Source organism: Aulonocara stuartgranti (assembly GCF_965226115.1).
Source record: "Aulonocara stuartgranti genome assembly, chromosome: 13".
NCBI classification, from domain to species: Eukaryota; Metazoa; Chordata; class Actinopteri; order Cichliformes; family Cichlidae; genus Aulonocara; species Aulonocara stuartgranti.
Genome location: NC_138949.1, coordinates 33,395,387 through 33,415,665, shown reverse-complemented (window position 1 = coordinate 33,415,665; position 20,279 = coordinate 33,395,387). Strand labels below are relative to the sequence as shown.

The 20,279-nt window shown below is 44.5% G+C and overlaps 1 protein-coding gene across 1 annotated transcript in view; it reads right to left on the bottom strand.

The window, feature by feature from the left end:
* Window positions 1-20,279, bottom strand: part of slc30a6 (solute carrier family 30 member 6) — a 60,444-nt gene that overhangs the window by 26,783 nt on the left and 13,382 nt on the right. Inside the window, exons 4-6 of the mRNA XM_082557619.1 lie at window positions 19,615-19,699; window positions 5,231-5,273; window positions 4,532-4,597 (exon numbers count right to left, since the gene is read on the bottom strand). Coding sequence (XP_082413745.1) covers window positions 4,532-4,597; window positions 5,231-5,273; window positions 19,615-19,699 — 194 coding nt within the window. The remainder of the gene's footprint in view (window positions 1-4,531; window positions 4,598-5,230; window positions 5,274-19,614; window positions 19,700-20,279) is intronic.

The window sequence follows — 20,279 nt, the reverse complement described above, 5'->3', positions numbered from 1 at the left end:
TTACTGATGCTCAACTAATCAAGTGCGTTGATTAGCAGCACCTGTCTGGTAATCAAAACAGGCGGGGGGGGGACAAGGTCTTGTGAGAGACTTTACTCGACGTCAGCTAACTCCCGACGCCTTCAGGTTAATGGGTTCCTCGTCTCACCAGGACTGCAGAGTGGGGACGCTCACAGATGACTCCTAAATAAAATCCCACATAGTTCCCACTGATGTGGGGTCAAAGGTCACACTCTGCTCTGCAACCTCCTGTGGTTAATCTACACAGGCTCCACGTAAAGCTGCCATCTGCTGACATCATCATGTGTGCCCCTCCTCCTAGTTAAAGATAAGATCAATATTGATCGTACATAAAGTCAGTTTAGTGAGGACGCGTTATTACCGTCCATCACGCCGCTGACTTAACGAAGTGAGTCACTGCTCAACCTGGAAACGCGCTCAGTGCTAATGAATCAACACCACGCTGTCGGGTGGTGGCGATGATGTTTTGGGGGAAACAGAATTAGAAGCTGCCTCCTTCGCTCTGACAGCCCTGTCACCGTGCAGATGACAGCGCCGCTATTCATGGTTTATAATTGTTTCAAACATTTGAGTCTAAACATTTATTCACCCTGTAAATCCACTTTATTGTGTTATATTCACACATTAATGCAGCATATGAAAGCTCTTGGTTACTTTTAGAATTTAACTGTTATTATGTGAAATTCTTTTCATGTAACTGAGATATTTTATTTCTAACAGTTTGCATTTAGTGTTTCATTTCATGTTCTTAACGTCTGGGATGAAAAAAAGAATATTTCTGATTAAAAATACTTATGGGGATAGTTTTGACTGCTAATTTAAATGGCTGAATGATAACGTCCCACTGTGATCAGGTGGTCATCACCGAGTGAAGATCTGGATCGTGTTTATCTTTTCATTATTCGTCAGCGTTTATTTTTTGTTTGATGTCCTTTATTAAATTGTACATTTACTGTTTTCTTGTTTTTATGCATCATGTCTTAATTTTAATGAACTGTAAATTGTCTTTATCCAGCATCATTTCATACAATTTATTTTATTTGTATATTCTAAACATACTCTGGGTATAATTACAGTTAACTGGTCATTTTGGGCACATAAGCTCCGCCCACCTACTGATCAAACTTTTGGTTTGTGAGGGATAGCCAATCAGAAGAACGCTGATTTCATGGAGGAATTAAAATAGTTTGAGGATGATCCTACAGGCTGCAGAAAAGCCCAGAATCAGTAAAATATGGATTATTTTGAACTGTGAATCATGCAAAGCTGCTCTAACAGTTAGAATAAAAATATGGAGCTGGATAACTTTCATGATAAGCCTACTGTGATCAAACTAAACTGCAGCCTGAGGTGGTCATGAGGTGCTAAGCATTAGAACAAACATGGATCAGGCTAATTCCTGAAAAGACCAGTTCAGCTCCGGTGGGGTTTAAAGGAGTCAGACACTGGTTGAACTGGGCTGTGGGCCATTTAGGTACTGAAAGTCCATTAGGACACACACACACAATTGCAGACACACAAACACACACTTGGGCATTATTGGTGTCAACTGAAGCTGAAAAGCAGATTTCTACACGATCACCAGTCTCCCACACCTCAAGGTCAGAGATCACCTGTCAGCTGCAAAAGCACTGTTTAGCCAGCTCACAGACACACACAGACAGTAAACTGGCTGTGTGTGTGTGTTCGTGAGAGACACACAAACAAATGACAGCGCATAAACAAACACAGATGGAGCCCAAACCAAAGGAAGGAAGCGATGCTGATACATTCATGTCAGTAACGACTGCAGTAAATATAAACCAACGGATGCCTAAAAATAAATCTCTCAGGTCTGGACCTGGAAAACGAGTCTACAGTCTGGAGTGGATCACGGCCACAGAAGGTCGCTGCTAATTTCACTTTTCAGAGGCCGACGTTTAGCAACGAAAACCAAAAGCAAAGGCACAAAGCATGAAGTAAGGAGAGCCTTCAAGAGAGTGAACACCAGGAAAGCAGCAGGACCAGACGGCATCCCAGGTCGTATCCTCAGAGACTGCACATATACCAGCTAGCTCCTGTGTTCACTGAGATATTCAACATCTCTTTATCTCAGTCGGTGATCCCCACATGCTTCAAAGAGTCCATCATTGTTCCTGTCCCGAAGAAACCCCACCCTGCTTCTCTCAATGACTATCGCCCTGTAGCCCTCACCTCAGTAGTGATGAAGTGCTTTGAACGCCTGGTCAGAGACTTCATCATTTCTTCACTACCAGACACACTGGACCCACTACAGTTCGCTTACCGTCCAAATCGTTCCACAGACGATGCCATCTCTCATCTCCTCCACACATCACTCACTCACTTGGACACTAGAAGGGGGAATTATGTTAAAATGCTCTTCATAGACTACAGCTCTGCATTTAACACCATAATTCCCTCCACACTCACCACCAAGCTGGAGCATCTGGGACTCAGCTCATCTATGTGTCAGTGGATCTCCAACTTCCTAACTGGCAGACCACAGGCAGTAAGGATGGGCGGACATGTCTCAGCCTCCACCACTCTCAGCACTGGAGCCCCCCAGGGGTGTGTTCTGAGCCCCCTGCTGTACTCTTTGTACACATATGACTGTGTGGCCACTACCAGCTCCACCACCATCATCAAGTTTGCTGACGACACCGTCGTGGTGGGCCTGATCTCTGATAACAACGAGACGGCCTACCTGAAGGAGATTAGGAATCTGGAGAACTGGTGCCAGAGGAACAACCTCCTTCTAAACGTCAGTAAGACAAAGGAGCTGATAGTGGACTTCAGCACTAAGCAGGAGAGGAACTACCAGACCCCCGTCATCAACGAGTGCCCAGTGGAGAGAGTGGACAGCTTCAAATACCTCGGAGTTCACATCACGCAGGACCTGTCATGGTCCTGTCACATCAACACCGTGGTGAAAAAGGCCCGTCAGCGTCTCTACCACCTCAGACGCTTGAGAGACTTCCAACTGCCCTCCAAGGTGCTCAGGAACTTTTACTCCTGCACCATAGAGAGCATCCTGGCGGGAAACATCTTAACCTGGTTCGGGAACAGCACCATGCAGGACAGACGAGCTCTACAGAGGGTTGTGCGGTCAGCTGAGCGCACCATCCGCTCCGAGCTCCCTGACCTGCACTCAATCTACAGCAGGCGGTGCTGGACCAAGGCCAGGAAGATCGTGAAGGACCTCAGCCATCCCAACAACAGACTGTTCTCTCTGCTGAGGTCAGGAAAGCAATTCCGCTCCCTGAAGACCAACACAGAGAGACTGAGGAGGAGCTTCTTCCCGCAGGCGATACGGTCTCTCAATCACACCACCACACAGTACTGACCCACACATATGGTTCTTACACACACACTGGACTTTCTGGACTTTGGTTTTGCACAACACTGGTCACTATATTCTTCATTTCCGGTTAATACTTGTACAGCTGCTGTTATTGTGTATATATTTATTTATATGTAGATTTCTTCATACATTCTTATATAGTTCTATATTGTGTATTGTGTATTTTGTTGTACAGTTATTTTATTTTCAACTTTAATTTATATATTTTATCTTATTCTTCCCAGTTAAATTTACCCTTCATTCCAATTTGTGTTGTACAGTTATTTCATTTTTAACCTTAATTTATATTTTATTCCTTCCTAGTTAAATTTACCCTTTTTAATTTTTCATATTTATTTCCTATCTTATTCATAGCCTTTTCCTTTTTTTGTTCTCTTTAGGTCACGAGCAGTTGTCCAAGCATTTCACTACATATCGTACTGTGTATGACTGTGTACGTGACAAATAAAATTTGAATTTGAATTTGATCCCACAAATCTGCTCAGAAATACTGCAGCGTGCACTAAAAAGGATGGGCTCGCTCAAAATTACACTTCAAAAGAAGTACAGCAAAGCATCGACTGTATAATAAAGATGGAGCTAATGACTGTGCATTCATTCTTTGTTAAGTCCCATTTTTATGCTTCAACTTAAGCATTTTACAAAGACAGAAATACCTGCTAATTAATGCTGGAGCTCAGACGTCACAGACAGTCTGTTCAAACGATATCTGGGGTCCAACTGTAAAAACACGGCCCAGAGGTCCCATTCAGAGGACAGCTAGCAGCTACGGCTACTGTCAGTCAAAGAGGCCACGCCCATAATAATGGAAACATTTTGGTTTTAATACAATTTAAACAGCTAAGTTATAAAAACCTTTTCTCCCCGTACAGTTGTTATGAAATGATCTATAAAAACCAGAACAGTTTGTGCATCGAGCTGTAAACACGTTTATTTCTGCTGTAAAGTTTAACATGGGAGTGAATGGTGATGGACTCACTGCTGCCTCTGCTGGACGCTAGAGGAACCTCAGCATGGAGGTGGTTTGATCTAAACCAGGCAGAATTTACTGATATCTGAGCCGTTTGAATAAAGATGTTTATTCAAAGAAAATGTATATAAGTATAACTGTGGTGTACAACACGTTCTGGGTTATTATGGTGGACTCACCCAAACGAGTAGACCTGGCTGGGTTTCTTCATGGTCACCCAGGAGCTGATGAGACAGGTGATCAAACTGCAGGTCAGAGGAAGGAGAAGAGGAGGATGAGAGGAAGCAAGGGTGATGGCAGGGAAAGAGAAATTGGGTGATTGATGGAGTGGATGGAGGAGGACAGACGAGAGAAGGGCAGATAGGAAGAGTCAGCGAGAGACAAGCGGCAGAAAAAAGAAACCAACACGACACAGAGGTCGGCCCAAGTTCACCTCCTCCTGATTTATTTTTCATTCATAACATCTCAGAATTTATTTTTCATAAGGAGCAGAACATGAAGGTACAAAGCTACGCTGAGCAGGCTGAGTGCAATCTGCCATCAGTTTCTGCGCTCAACCCGTCGATCAACCTGCCAAACATCTTCAACCGGCTCTAATCTATTAGACTAGTCTAGTCTGCAACCTGCTCCGGAGTTTCTGTAACTCTCCCGAGACTGCTAAAGACCTCAATAAATACAAACTAAGATTAAACAACCACATTTTGTGTCACGTTAGATTTTTTATTTTTTTAAATGGAAACCTCCAGACACCAGTGGCAAACCTGTTCTGCAGAAGCTTTCAGTTATCCAGAGCTACACTGTCACGTTTTAATAAACTATTTCAACTTTAAAGTGCCAATAAAATCAGAGGAAACAGAAATATGAGGTAACCCACTCACCTGAAGAGGTCAAAGATGGTGAGGTACGTGTAGGCAGTTAAAGCTGAAACGACAAAACAAAAAAAGACAGTCGAGTTAGAATTTTTGTAATTTCATGTATTTGAGGATTTATCTTCATCTACATTCTGGACGCATGTATACGCATAAAAGAGGTAACTGATTAGAATAAGACATTTAATAAAATTACCCACAACATTTAAATTGTCTTCTTTTGGTGAATTAAATGTCATGAATACAACTTCGTGTATTAACCAGCATCTGTAATGAAGCGAGAGGTTGATTCATCACATCTCTGAGACAGTTCTAACATCAAACTGTGTCTGATGGAGTTTGGCAAAAACACACAAACTGAAACACAAAGTCTGACCTGCAGATCTGTTGCCATCATCTGGTACTTACAGTTGCAGCAGATTAAATGTTTTTCACTGACTTTAAAGTGAGTGAAGGTGCTACAATCAGTTTGTTAGCAACGAACTGAAAAGTGCCCACGGTCGGACACCCATCCATCAGGGTAAAGAGAACTGAACAAAGTTTGTACACAGAGAAGTCAAGCTCAGCACTATAAAATGCCAAATCCACAGTGCTTGCCTATGAAAATTTAAAAATAAACATAAATTAAAAGCCAAAGTGAAATCTCTCCTTATATATCGAACAGCGTTCTGTTCTATAATCTCCTCTCGCTGCCTGTTTGCATCCGTCCTTTAATTACTGCCATCTTATGGTCACAGTTTGCTATTGTCTCTGGAAGCAAGGCCTGAATCTGTCGAGCTGAGCAGGCAGCAGCTTTTCTTTGCTGTAGTTAGCTTGTACGCATTAACAAGCTAACTACAGTAGCTTGTTAACATATAGCTTTCATTGTTATTTGCCTGCTTAAGCTAGTGGTAGAAAGCTAACAGCTCTGTATTAAGGTGAGGTAAGACGTTCTTCTTTGATCTCAGAGATGGTAAAGCTTCGCTTTCTAACAGTATCGAGTCAAAAATGGTAAATATATTTCATGTTCATTTATTCTGGTCTTACTGACCACTCAAGGTACCTGATACCTCAAAAACATGCCCATTAGTGCAGCATGTTGTCTATCACAAACACACATATACACTGATGGATGCATTGGGGACAACTGGGTGTTCTGTCTATGGCCCTTCCAAGCCACTGTAGATTATTTTGGGATGCTAAAATAATCCCTAGGCTTAGTGAAATCTAATATTTTTACCCAGTTTGGGGCATTTTGTTGGCATTTCATCCTTGAGTTGTACAGTGTAAGGTTTACTGTTCATAAATTAACTTCCATGTAATCCAGCGGTTGCTGGTGCGATCAGGGGAACACACGGAGAGTTTTACGACTGTCCAAATGAAACGGGTCGGTTTATACAGATTGTTTACTACCAGGCTTGACTGCTAGCCACTAAATCAGTCACTGAGTTAACAAGTCAGTAAATCACGCGGGCAGACAGTCAGCCAGGCTTTCACCGAGTTAATCACCCAGACTAATTACCTGGCTCGTTTCCAGCCAGGTAAGCTGAAGCGGCAGTTAGCCAGTTAGTAGACCAATTAGGCAGTCGGCCAACAAAGTAATCAGTCTGTTAACCAGCCAGATACAAATATCGGCCTGGCTTAAACCCTGCCAGTCCGTCTGTCGATCTTTCGGCCTGTCTGTCTGTCCTAATGCTTGCCTTCCTGTAATCAGGCTGTGCTGTGGGGGATGAGGAGAGCGGATTAGAGCGGCTTTGTGCTGAGAGGAACATTTTGTTTCCCCACCACCGCCGTTCATGTTGGCCAACCTGACGTCCTGTAATCCTGACAGAGAGGCCCCGCGGCAAAAACCCAAAGAGAGGCAGACGGACAGAGAGGGAGACGGGCGGGAGGGCTGAGTGACAGATCGACAGGCTGGGAGAGGGAGGCGGAGGGAGACAGATGGATGGATCGAGGCAGGAAGACGGGCAGAGAGAGGGAGGTGAGAAGGCGGATAGACAGCATGATGGACGTGTGGACGGACGGGTGCAAAGAGGGAAAGTGAAAGAGTGAGAAAGAGTGAGAGACGACCCCTAAATGTGGCGAGAGTAGACAAGAAAAGGGAGATTGAACCAAAGAAAAGTGTTTTATAACAATGGTTTGGATTCTAAAAGAAAAATCTATTCACGTGATCCTCGTGGAGAATAAAGTATGACTAGTCTCTGTACAGGCGCCAGTGCGACCAACAGCATTTATTTCAACTTTGATGAGCATGAAGTCGTAAACAGTTCATGGAAAGACAAGAAGCCCTTCTTACATACCGATTACATCCTTCAGATTGATTGCTAACAGCTGTGGCTCTGATAAACTATTAATAAATTATTTACAGTTAGATTACTGCTCAGTGCTCCAAATCAATACCCACATTTATCATCTGTTCAGCCTTTTAATCACGTCCTGCTGTCACAGAGGGACTGGAATAGTTTTTTCCAGACTTAACGTAAGAACTCGTCAATAACACTGATAATCTAATTAAAATGTGAATTAAAATACATTCATGTCAGTTGTACTTAGACACCATCCACCTGCTTCATCGCGGCCCCGGCATGCTCCAACAGCCAGTCAGACAAATTTGCTTCGTTAAGTAACAAAAAAGAAAACAGCAAAGCAGGAAGCCGGCCTCCAAACCAGTCCAGAGGTATCAGAACTGAGACACTGGGCCCTGATTTAGGGGCTTTTCCTCCCCGCTGTTACTGTGCTGGCTCATCGTAGGGTCTTTACCTTACACGCCTCGAGGAGACTGCTGCTGGGATTTATCACCATATAAACAACTTTACTGCACTAAATTTGACCTCTGACCTCAGTCAACACTCCCCTGTTGAGTTTCTGGTCCCGTGCTAGCAAACAAGTGTGCGGGTGCCAGTTTCTGTTAGTGAACAGCCCCACAAAAAGGCGACGCTACGTGGGGCGCATCGCCTTTCACCGATTCTGTTCATAACTTTCCTGGACAGCAGCTGCAGCCACGGAGCGGACTGTGCTGGGTTTGGTGGTCGTTTGATTCAGAAAGCAGCGACCTCCACATCAGACTGTTAAAGCTTCAAATCAAGTGTGAAGTGGCACCTCCACGCCTGAGCCTGTGGTTCTCTTAGATTTCACCTGTCCCACATCTGATATGAGCCTTTAAAGTTTACCCAGAATGCAATTTTTGACGTTTTCTCCAGTATCAGAAACTTTTGGTATGATTCTGATGCTCAAAGCTGGTCACAGACGCAGGAACTTGTGTTCACACTGTGACTCTGGGGGTAAACTGATTTGGTTGACTTACAGTAATATAAAATAATTTTCAGAAGGTCCTTTTGCTGACTTAATTTTGATATGCAGCAGCTCATCTCTCCACGGGGATCAATGAGCGTTGATGTCACTGTGTTGAATTAAGAGCTGCAGACAATAAAAGCAATAATAATACAAACGCTGACATCACAGTGACCCTGAAACAGGCCGCAGCAAATCAATACGTGGGCTGAAATTTCCCCTTGCTGTGCTCAGATAGGTTTACATGTACACTGCAGCGCACACACACACACACACACACACACACACACACACACACAGAAGCCAGTTGAATTCCTGTCCCAGCCTCCTGCTTACAAACACTGACACCCAGAGGACGTGTGGATGTGATACCAGAGCTGCAAACACAGCAGACAGGACATTATTCATCTGTAACACACACTCATACTAAAAGGAACAGATGGAGAACATTACGCTGAGCTACAAAACAAGAAAACACACACACATACATGTATATTAGAACATGTAGAGACATAAAGGCCCCAGAGGACCTGAACTCAATACTCAGAACAGAACGAGAGGATTAAGATCCCTGTGTTTGTTTTCAGGAATGATCGATGGAGGGGAGGGCAGCAAATCTGTCACAACCACTCGTCTCTCTTTATTTTTTTGGCTCAACTCTTCTGTTCTCTTGGTTCCACGTCTTTCCTGGGTTTGCTTTCCTTCTTTGATGTTTTAGAAGAAACAAAGTGTGAGGATTTAAAACAGAAGGAAGAAGGAAAGCAGCCGGGAGTGGACGGACAGATGAGAGAGGAGAAATACGAGCAGCAGGATGAATATTTAATGGTGTCTGCAGAGGAGAAGCCCAAACACACACACACACACACACACACACACACACACACACACACACACACACACACACACACACACACACACACACACAGGAATCAGAATTAAAACTATAAGCGCACACTGGCAGACGGACGCTGCACCTTCACAGGTTGCAGATTCAGAATTCGTGTGGCCCATTTTCTAAGAAAGTTTCTACGAGTGCATCTAAACCAGCTGCCCCTCCCATAACCATCACGTCCTCATGATGGACTCCTGCTTCACGGTCTTGGACTGCAGCTGGTGGTGTTTGGGGCATTGAACCAGCTCTCCACCTGCTGCAGGGTCTGGTTAGCGTGGCCTTCCACCTCTCACCACCTCCAGGCCAGAAGGACTTCCATCAGCAGCTGGAGCCTGAGACTGTGACACTGGAAGAAACCTATCAGAGAGAAGCTAGACCAACCAGCCCAATGAGCCGGCCTGCAGAGCAAACAGGCAGAGCACAGGACAGCTGGTTAGGACTGCCATCACCAGCTGCATCATAGCAAGGACCGCCTCAACAGCAACCCGACCAGCAGCAGGCACAAAGATGGCAGAACTGCAGTGAGAGCATCACCCATTCGTTCTGAACTTCAACGCGTCAACGTCAGCATTTTAGATGCCGCCATGTTGTTTTGATATGGATGAAAGGGCGGAGCTTTAGCCAATAAGCTAAAGCTTCTATGCCCGGTTAGCAACAGCATCCACACTGATCTGCACTGATTAATGCGACATGAAAAACGATTTAAATACCAAGAAAACTGGAGCTGAGTTAGTACAGTGACCTCACAGCAGCCATGTTATTGGTCAGATTAATCATTAAAAATGCAGCACAACTTCCACCTCACCGCTTTCTGTTTGGGGCAACAGTTAGACACTAAAACCACATTTTGAGTCTCAAACTTATGGGAACCAAAAGCCTGGTCCCCATAAGTAAACTTTCAATTTTTGGTCCCCACAAAGATATGAATACACACACACACACACACACACTCACACACACACACACACAAAATCGGGATCTGGATGTGCTAACCACAGAAAATAGCAGCTTAGTGTCATTGGTTCCGGCAACCAGTAAACTGACACACACACACACACACACACACACACACACACACACACACACACACACACACAGTGGTCGTGGTGTCAGTTCAGCTCTTATGTGGTGCAGATGTAAACTAAAAGCTTCTATCGAACGCCTCAACTGCTGCGGTGAGGAGGAGGATCCTCGGGGACGAGGAAGAATATGAGGAGGAGGAAGAGGAGACGGCCGGGACACGGGAGGAGGAGGAGGTGCACTGCTGACCACTGAGGAGGAAACTTTAAACTGGAGAAGGCAACACACACACACACACACACACACACAAACGCATGATCACAACACTGCCTATAATATCAGCATGCAAACACTCAATACACACGTGCTGATCAATACACACACACACACACACACACACACACACACACACACACACACACACACACACACACACACACACACACACAGTCTTCATCAGCTTAATGTGAGGAAATAAGCTGGAAATCAATCAAATGAATAAGACTGGGAACCATCGTGTCCATACGATCATATTTTAATTATTTAATTGGTCAAACAGAAACACAGACACGCCCTCGACATCTTCGGCAGATCTTCGTCGATATGAAACCAGAGCGACGCCGCTCTCAGTCAGACTCGTGTCTCCACGTGGGAGTTCAGAGGCAGCTGGCTGTGATATGTTAAACCACACAGCCCCCCCCCCCCCCTGACCCCGCAGCCCCCTCCTCGGGCACTGCTGATGAGGATAATCAATAAAACACGATGAAGATAAGCAGCAGGGCTGTGTTAAGGCTGCCTCTGCTGACTTGGATCTGCATTTAGGAGGAATTTCAGAGCCAAAGGACCATCTTCATGACAGATCAGGTAAACCCCCCCCCCCCCCCGAGACACTGTGATAGGCTTATTAAATGCACACAAAACCTGACCTTCATTCAAAATGAAAAAAGGCTGAATTTTTGTGCTTTTCAATCATTTTCCAGTATTTCTGAGTCCTCGTGATTCCACAAAGTCCTGCAAACACTCACGTGGAACTTTCAGGACAGAAAACTGCAACCAAATCCGTTTTCTCCAAAATCTGTTTATTAATGACCGGTGGAGCTCTGGTATGGTGGGATCTGTGGTAGTCTCAATAAAGAGCTTCATGTCTCAGGAACAGAAGCGAGCGTTGTTACCCTGCATGTTGGTTCTGTTTGCTGATTTCCTCTAAGTTTGTCTCCAACCGTGTGGGACGGACGGCTGCTCAAAACAGGCGACGGCACATTAATCCTCCATGTTTGGTTCAGGCCGGCCCACACGTTAAGGCGGGCATGGAGCACATACAGTCGAATCACTCCGGTCCTGCTTAAAATTCCTGCAGTCTGAACCCAAACAAGCCGTCGTTAGAATGAAGTGACTGCAGTTTGCAGCAGGCTGTGCCTTTAAAGGTGGGACCCCTGGGAGCACATTCACAGACATCAGTGTGTTTAGGAGATCGAGTCATAGGAAGAGCCAGGAGCACATGTGGTGGCTGTTTGGGGAGCAAGAGGAGTGGATCCCTCTCTCTCACACACACACACACACACACACACACACACACACACACACACACAGCTACAGCAAATGTGTGTGTGTTGGCTGTACTGAAGGCCCCGTGGGACGAACTGCTTCACCAGCTGTGTTCTGACACACAGGAACACTGAGGGCCTGGGGACAGCACACACACACACACACACACACACACACACACACACACACACACACACACACACACAGAGATCACATGTGTGCACTCAACCGTGTCGGGATGAGAAACAAACAAACTCATGGATATGCACACAAACACTGCAACAGCCGAAAATACGACTGAAATATTCCAACTTCTAAAGTCAGTGCATGAAAACCGTCTTTTCTACTCGAATTTAAAACAAAACTCCAGGAAACATCAGATTCTTTTTATCATCTGTCTCAGACTGAAACACGACTAACAAAATCAAACTAAGATCTGCACATCACAAAACCCCCCACAGAGGGCAGGTCTTCTATTCTGAAATCGCACACCTATCCTTTCATTGTCTTAATGTGAGAAAGTCAACACACACACACACACACACACACACACACACACACACACACACACACAGGCTCAGTCTTCAACTCTCCCGAGGACGGAGGAGCAGGACGTGTGTTTATTCGTCTGTTGAAGACACTTGACCTGGATTGTCTGAGCTGCTCTGGGCCGAAAAACAGCTGGAGACACACACACACACACACACACACACACACACACACACACACACACACACACACACACACACACACACAATCAAAATATTTAAACTATATATTGAACCTGGGCATTAATGTGGGTTGTATGATTTTAGAAATGTTAATTCAGTGAAATATTCAGCTGCTCAGCCGCCACACAGGATCCAACCTGCACATCTGCACTGACTGTACGGGTGAAGATCTCAGGCAGGGTACGAACCACCACCACCCTAACGCTTTTAAAGACAGCAGTTATTTTAAATAAATCCACAAGTATGGTCTGCCATCAGAAACCATTTCCGGGTCCAAACACTCGACCGGTGCCATCAAATGATCAGCGCACAAAAAACAAAGCAAAAACAGAGCTCAAAGTCGTGCTGATGAAAGCCTGGAGAGGCCGAGGATGACATATGACACATGACATCTGTGCTCTGAAATAAATAAATAAAGGTCAAAGAACTGAATTAAGAGACGAGAGGCTCGTCCCACCCAGGAGCTGCTGCAGGGAATAAAGTTTATTCAGTCTGGAAGCCTCGAAGCAAACACATGCAACATGCAATTAGGTCCAACTCTGTGAAAGGAAGAGGAAAACATGAAGAGCCTCTGAAAGATGGAGCAGCCATGAGCTGGGAGGAGGGTGGGGTCAGGGGGTTGAGACAGACAGGAGAGAGAAGGAGGTGAGTTCAGGTAAGTGCTGAGAGGTGTGTGTTTGTCAGGGAAACAGAGGGGTGTGTGTGTGTGTGTGTGTGTGTGTGTGTGTGTGTGAGAGAGAGAGTGAGAGAGAGACAAAAAGCTGATGTCTTCATTTTGTAGAAAGCTGAAAAACGATCCAGTGGTCCACTGCACAATTTGATATGGACACACACACACACACACACACACACACACACACACACACACACACACACACACACACACACAGATCTGAAGAATCATCATCAGATTAAGTTTCAGCAACACTGGCTGCTTAAACAGCGTGTGCACATGCACACACACACAGACACACACAGTCTGAGCTCTCACATTTAAAGAGCTTTTTGTAGTTTCCCTCTGCAGTGCTCGACTAAAACTTTCACCAGCAGGGGGCAGAGTTTCACCAGTGTGGTGACATGTTTCGTGTGCCGCAGGTTTCGCTTTTTCACTTTTATATAAGCCCACATGTCCCACAGAGCTGTAAAGAACAACTTCCTCATTAACACTGATATAAAGATTACAGCACTGCGCCACCTTGTGGTATAAAATGGTACTGATGTGGGCCTGTCTGATCATTACTGTGTTTTCTTTGAAAGTAAAATCTCAGCCCACACAAATATATCAACAGCAGTGATCACAAAACGGTGTATAACTGAACACAGTAGTGCAATTTTTAACCAGGTCTTCCCATTAACACCTGACCTGTCCAGAGGTTCAGTCAATGAGCTCGTCAATAGCTTCAATGCAAAAATGTTAAATGTAATGGATACAATTGCTCCCATTAAGGTGAAGGTTATCTCTGGAAGGAAAAAGTCTCCATGGAGAAACTCCACACTGGTGAAAAATGAAAAAAGAGAGTGTAGGAAAGCTGAGCGCAGATGGAGAAAAACAAACCTCCAGGTTCATTATGACATCTATAAAGAGAAACTTCACAATTATAATTTACAACTGAGGAATGCAAGGAGGTCCTACTTCTCTGACATCATCACTAAAAACAGCCATAATGCTCGGGTCTTATTTTCTACAGTTGACAGGCTAACAAACCCTCCTGTGCCAGTGGCAGCTGAACTTCATTCAACCATGGCCTGCAATGACTTTGCCAAATTCTTCACAGACAAAATCCAAAAGATTAGACAAGCAATTGGTACATCAACAGCAGATCCAGGATATGTACTGTGTCCACCGAAAAACTTTTTAAACACCATCAAACAGTTTCACCCTATTAACAGCAAAGACCTGGAGGACATCTTAGGTCAACTGAACTCCTCCTCTTGCTGTTTAGATGTCCTGCCAACAAGTTTTTTCAAAAAGGTCTCAAAGACTTTAGAGTCAGACCTGTTACAGATCGTCAACTTTTCCTTAATGTCAGGTGTGTTTCCAGAACCACTAAAAACTGCAGTAATTAAACCTATACTGAAAAAGGACAATCTTGACAAGACACAAATGAACAACTACAGGCCGATCTCAAATCTCCCGTTTTTAAGTAAGATCATTGAAAAAGCAGTTTCTCAACAGCTCAGTTACTTCTTAAAACAGAATAATTGCTACGATGCCTTCCAGTCAGGTTTTAGACAGAACCACAGCACTGAAACCGCTCTGACAAAAGTGTTTAATGACATATGTCTGAATACACACAGTGGAAAAATGTCAGTCCTAGTTTTACTGGATCTCAGTGCAGCATTTGATACAGTTGACCACAACATATTACTCAAACGACTGGAGAACTGGACAGGTCTTTCAGGAACTGTACTAAACTGGTTCAAAACATACTTAGAAAACAGGAAATACTTTGTATCAATAGGTAACTTCACATCTGAGCAGACAAGTATCACATGTGGAGTTCCCCAAGGTTCCATCTTGGGACCCCTTCTGTTTAACATCTACATGCTCCCACTGGCACAGATTATAAAGAACAACAAAATAAACTACCACAGTTATGCAGATGACACACAAATATATATCACAATGTCACCAGGAGACAGAGGCCCTGTACAGGCTCTTGGTAAATGCATTGAGGAAATCAATGACTGGTTGTGCCACAATTTTCTCCAGCTAAACAAAAACAAAACTGAAGTAATAGTCTTTGGCGCCAAAGAAAAACGATTACAGGTCACCAGAGAACTTCAATCTATACATCTAAAAACCACAAACCAGGCGAGAAATTTGGGTGTAGTGACGGATGCAGACCTAAACTTAGAAAAACACATTAAGACAATAACAAAGTCAGCTTACTATCACCTCAAGAATATATCAAGGATAAAAGATCTGATGTCTCAACAGGACCTGGAAAAACTAGTCCATGCATTCATCTTTAGTAGGCTTGATTACTGTAACAGCATCTTTACAGGTCTACCTAAAAAATCAGTCAGACAACTACAGCTCATTCAGAACTCTGCTGCTCGAGTCCTCACTAAGACCAAAAAAGTGGACCACATCAGTCCAGCTCTGAGGTCTTTACACTGGCTGCCTGTCCGTCAGAGGATAGACTTTAAAGTTCTGATGCTGGTCTATAAAGCTCTGAATGGTTTAGGACCAAAATACATCAGTGACCTCCTGACCCAGTATGAACCTTCCAGATCCCTCAGGTCATCTGGATCCGGTCTTTTATCAGTTCCCAGAGTCAGAACCAGACACGGAGAAGCTGCATTCAGCTTTTATGCTCCTTATATCTGGAACAAACTCCCAGAAAGCCTCAGATCAGCTGAAACACTCAGTTTATTTAAATCCAGGTTGAAGACTCACCTGTTCTCAGCTGCATTTGAATAAAGCACCAAATCCACACTTTTAAGCTTAAATTTCAAAACTAACATTTTAACTACTGATTTTATCTACTGTTCTGATTTTATCTGTTTTGATTTTATATACTGTTTTGTTTGTTTGTTAATTAGTTAGTTTGTTTGTTTGATTGTTTTAATCAATTTTAAATTATGCTTTTTACTTGTTTTTGTTTCTAATGTCTCTGTAAAGCACTTTGAATCACCTTGTTGTTGAATTGTGCTATACAAATAAACTTGCCTTGCCTGATTACAATGGTGCAGCGTGGTTCGACTTCTTCTGTGTCATAGTGATGGTTTCGTCCAACGCCGTTGATGCCTGTGGTTGTTTGCATTGAACCGTTTTTAAACCTATGAATTTACCTTTTTAGGCATCGTTGACGGAGCCTGTGTTAACCTGAACATTCACATCGTTGCTTTGTCCAGATTTCAGCTAATAAATAATCAGATTCATCATATTAGACAATCTCAGTCGGCTCGCTCGTGATGTAAGACTGAAGTTTCATTTATTCAAGACAGGCATGTGTTTACAGGTAACTACAGACTGTGTTTTTATGTCTTCAAATATATTTTTTCATTAATTTGGTTTATTTGATGTATATTTTATCATTTGTAGGATCACTTTATAGTCTCTCTGTGTCGCAGTTACACACAACGTGAGGTTAGCACTGGCTTTCTTTTTGCTTTCACAATGACAATAAGGTAACAAATGAAACGCCACCTGTAACGTTTCCCTCTGATTTAGCTTTAAATACCTGCTCCTCTCCAACATTTAAACCAGGTTCCTTCTGTCTGCAGTGACGTCATTGCTGCTTCTTACAGTTATGCAGACCACCCTGACATGCCTTCATCTGGATACAAGTGCTGTGCAAAAGGCCTGAACCACCCTCATTTCTTCCTTTTTTGCGTAGATGTGTTGTTAGGTTGGGATAAAGTAAGATTAGGCTGAGATTAGGGTAAAAGTTCAGGAAACTGACTGTAGAGAACATGCCATCCTCTGATGGCTGTAAATCTATGGTGTGTATTTAAACGTCAGCTAAGCCATTAGTCATGAGCTAAAGAGTGTCTGCAAAGGGAGGTCAGCGGGGACACGTCTGCGTGCGTGGGGGGAGTCACATATATGTGGCTTATGCTTCATTTAAATGAAGGCTGCCTCTGCACCACAGGTGCTGGATGTACACATTTTATTTCAAAGGCACCAGAAAACACCAGCAGCTGCAGTGAAGTACGAACAAATTAGCCTCCAAGTTAAACTACATAAAAATGTCCAATAAGTCGCCTGTAAATGAGGCATTAGATTTGTCTCCAAGCATGACATCATTGAGAATGTTGGCATGATTTAACTGAGCTGGTCGGCTCCTGTGATGCTGCTGTGATGCTGCACAGCAACATCACTGCAGCATCACAGCAGCATCACAGCAACATCACTGCAGCATCACAGCAGCATCACAGCTCTGTGTCCAGTTCTGAAAATCACAGCAAATCTTTTTTTGCACACATGAAATCAAAAATTTTAAAAAATAAGTGTGTAGGTGTGAACCTGTGAGGGTCTGTGCATCCACGCCTCATACGTGTGTGTGTGTGTGTGTGTGTGTGTGTGTGTGTGTGCGCGCGTGTGTTTGCGTGTGTGTGTGTGCGTGTGTGTGCGTGTGTGTGCGTGTGTGTGTGTGCGTGTGTGTGTGTGTGTGTGTGTATTGGCCTCAAACTAATGAGGTGGAAGATAAACAGTGAACGTTCCACATCATCAGGGTCATTAGCCAACAGCTAAGGACAGGAGGAGATCTCATTGGATCTGACACACACACACACACACACACACACACACACACACACACACACACACACACACACACACACACACAGCTGATAACTAATTGACATAAATAAATCGGAATAGTTTGACAAAAATGAAACAAAATTGCTCAATGAGCTGAAAATGAAAGACAACAATATGAAATCTTTAAACCTTCCTGTCTCAAATCATCGCTCAACATCATCTCCACCCGCTCCACCCTCCCCTGCACTCATGATGATGAAAGAATGAGGAAGAACATATTCTCTCAGATAACAGAGTTTTTAGGAGGAAGGATTTTCCAGTGGCTCCATCTGAAAAGTTCAGAGAAGCAATTCTTCTAAAAACTCCGGCCAGGGTGGAGATTTCCGAAAACTTCGTTTTTGCATTTACGTGTGGACGGGATAATTTTTTAAAACGAAAACGGAAAATCTCCGTTTTCAAAAATACCCGTGCACGTGTGGACGTAGCCTTAGTTTCTGTGTTTAGATCAGTTTTAGTTAAATGTAAGCAGTATCAGTCTAAATACAATTAGGGAGTGTGTCTTTACATGCCAGAAAAAGGGGCGGAGCCTGGACTGGAATCATGAGCTGCACAAACGTCGCCCAACAAACACGAATGTACCAGACGCCACAGCGTGAGCGTCGCTGTCTTTTTCTCAAAGGGTGCATCCATAAACACAAGCACGTGTCGTACTTCCTCGTAACCTGGGTTAAAGTTGTGTTTGCTGCTGAGGTCGGAGGAGACTTCCTCGGTGCAGAGGACTGTCTGACAGCGTTGAGACCGGCCCGCTGTCTGCGCCCGTTGTTCTCCTCGGGGCCGAGTATCGACAGCGGTGTCACCTTCCCCTGTTTGTTCGATACCTCTGTTCTCTGCTTCCTGTCTGTGCGACACCCGACGCCACCACCCCGTGTGTGTGCGTGTCTCAGTGTGTGCGTGTGTCTGATGCCGCAGTATTTGCAGGCAGAGCAGGGGATAAAGTTGCATGTTGTTCTTTTCATGGCAGCGTTTTTCAGAGCGATGGATCCCTGAGAGGATTTAATGTTGGTGGGCATACACAGGCCTCGCTGACCATAAACACGCCGCCTCACCCTGCGGCTGGAGGCAGACGGAGCATCAGCACAAACACTAAATAATCAAACCTGAGCTCGTAACACTCACACGAGTTTAAGCTCCGACAACCGATATTTCAGGCTTTTGGAAATGTTTCTCTCCTCGGCATCATTCCCACCGATCTATGAATCCACCGACCTGTGAGCAGACGTCTCCTTCCCATCTGCACAGCTCTGAGACTGATTTAAACCTGTCTCTTTCATATACAGCGAGCAGAGCTATGAGGTGGAACGGCTCTGCTGTGCTGCTGAGTTTGGAGAGGAAAAAATAAAGCGCGCCTGTCAATATGACAGATGTGTTCTCTGTGTTGTAGCACCGGAGGGCGAAAGCAGACGCTGTGAAGGACTCTGTTTCTTCAACGTGCCCTTTAAAGTGCAATATTTTGACTGAGGTGACCTCCCCGCCGCCGCCGCCTCAGACACACGCACACAGCAGCATCGGGATCAGCCTGACCCCCTGCGGCGAGACGATCCTGCCTGTGTTTGTGTGTGTGTGTGTCTGTGTGTCAATCTGTGTTTACGGTGTGTCGACAGGTATCTCTGCCGGTTAACATCCGAGACTCCGAGAGAGTGTGTGTGTGTGTGTGTGTGCTCACCCATGCTGTTGGTGGAGCTGCACCACATCAGCAGACAGCCGGTGCACAGCAGGTTGAGCACCCCGAACAGCAGGATCCTCCACGACTGCAAACGACAACAAACAAACAAGAAAGCCGTCAGAGAGCGGCGGCTCAAGCTCCGGGTCGAGGCCCCGCTGAGGCCCCGTCATACCAACAAGCAGTCCTTTAATCAGCATCACATCGACGAGAGGCACGAGGGACTTTACTTCACTCATAGTGCTGAAGAAATGTTTTGAAGCTGTTTTGAAGCTTTTTACCGACTGGGATGGATCAGTGTGGTTAACCATATGAAGCAGAACAGATACAATTATTTTAAGTTTATTTGCACACGTGAGGCAAATCTTTTTCGAACATGCAATAATAACAAAAAGGTTCATAAGCGAGCAGGAACACCAGCGCTCCTCAGACATCTTTACATCCGGCGAGCAAGGAGCAACGTCAGCTGATCAGAGTCAGGCTTTGATCAGCTGACACTCAGTAAACCAAACAAAACTCAGAGTGACACAAGAGTTTTTTTTTAATACATTTTTTGAGGCTTAATCACGTCTCAACCACTCACCACAGACAGCTCTCCTCTAACAGGCAATCAGAGCTCCAATCGGATTGGGAGCTGCTGGTTTTGGCTCTCGGACGGAGAGGGTGAG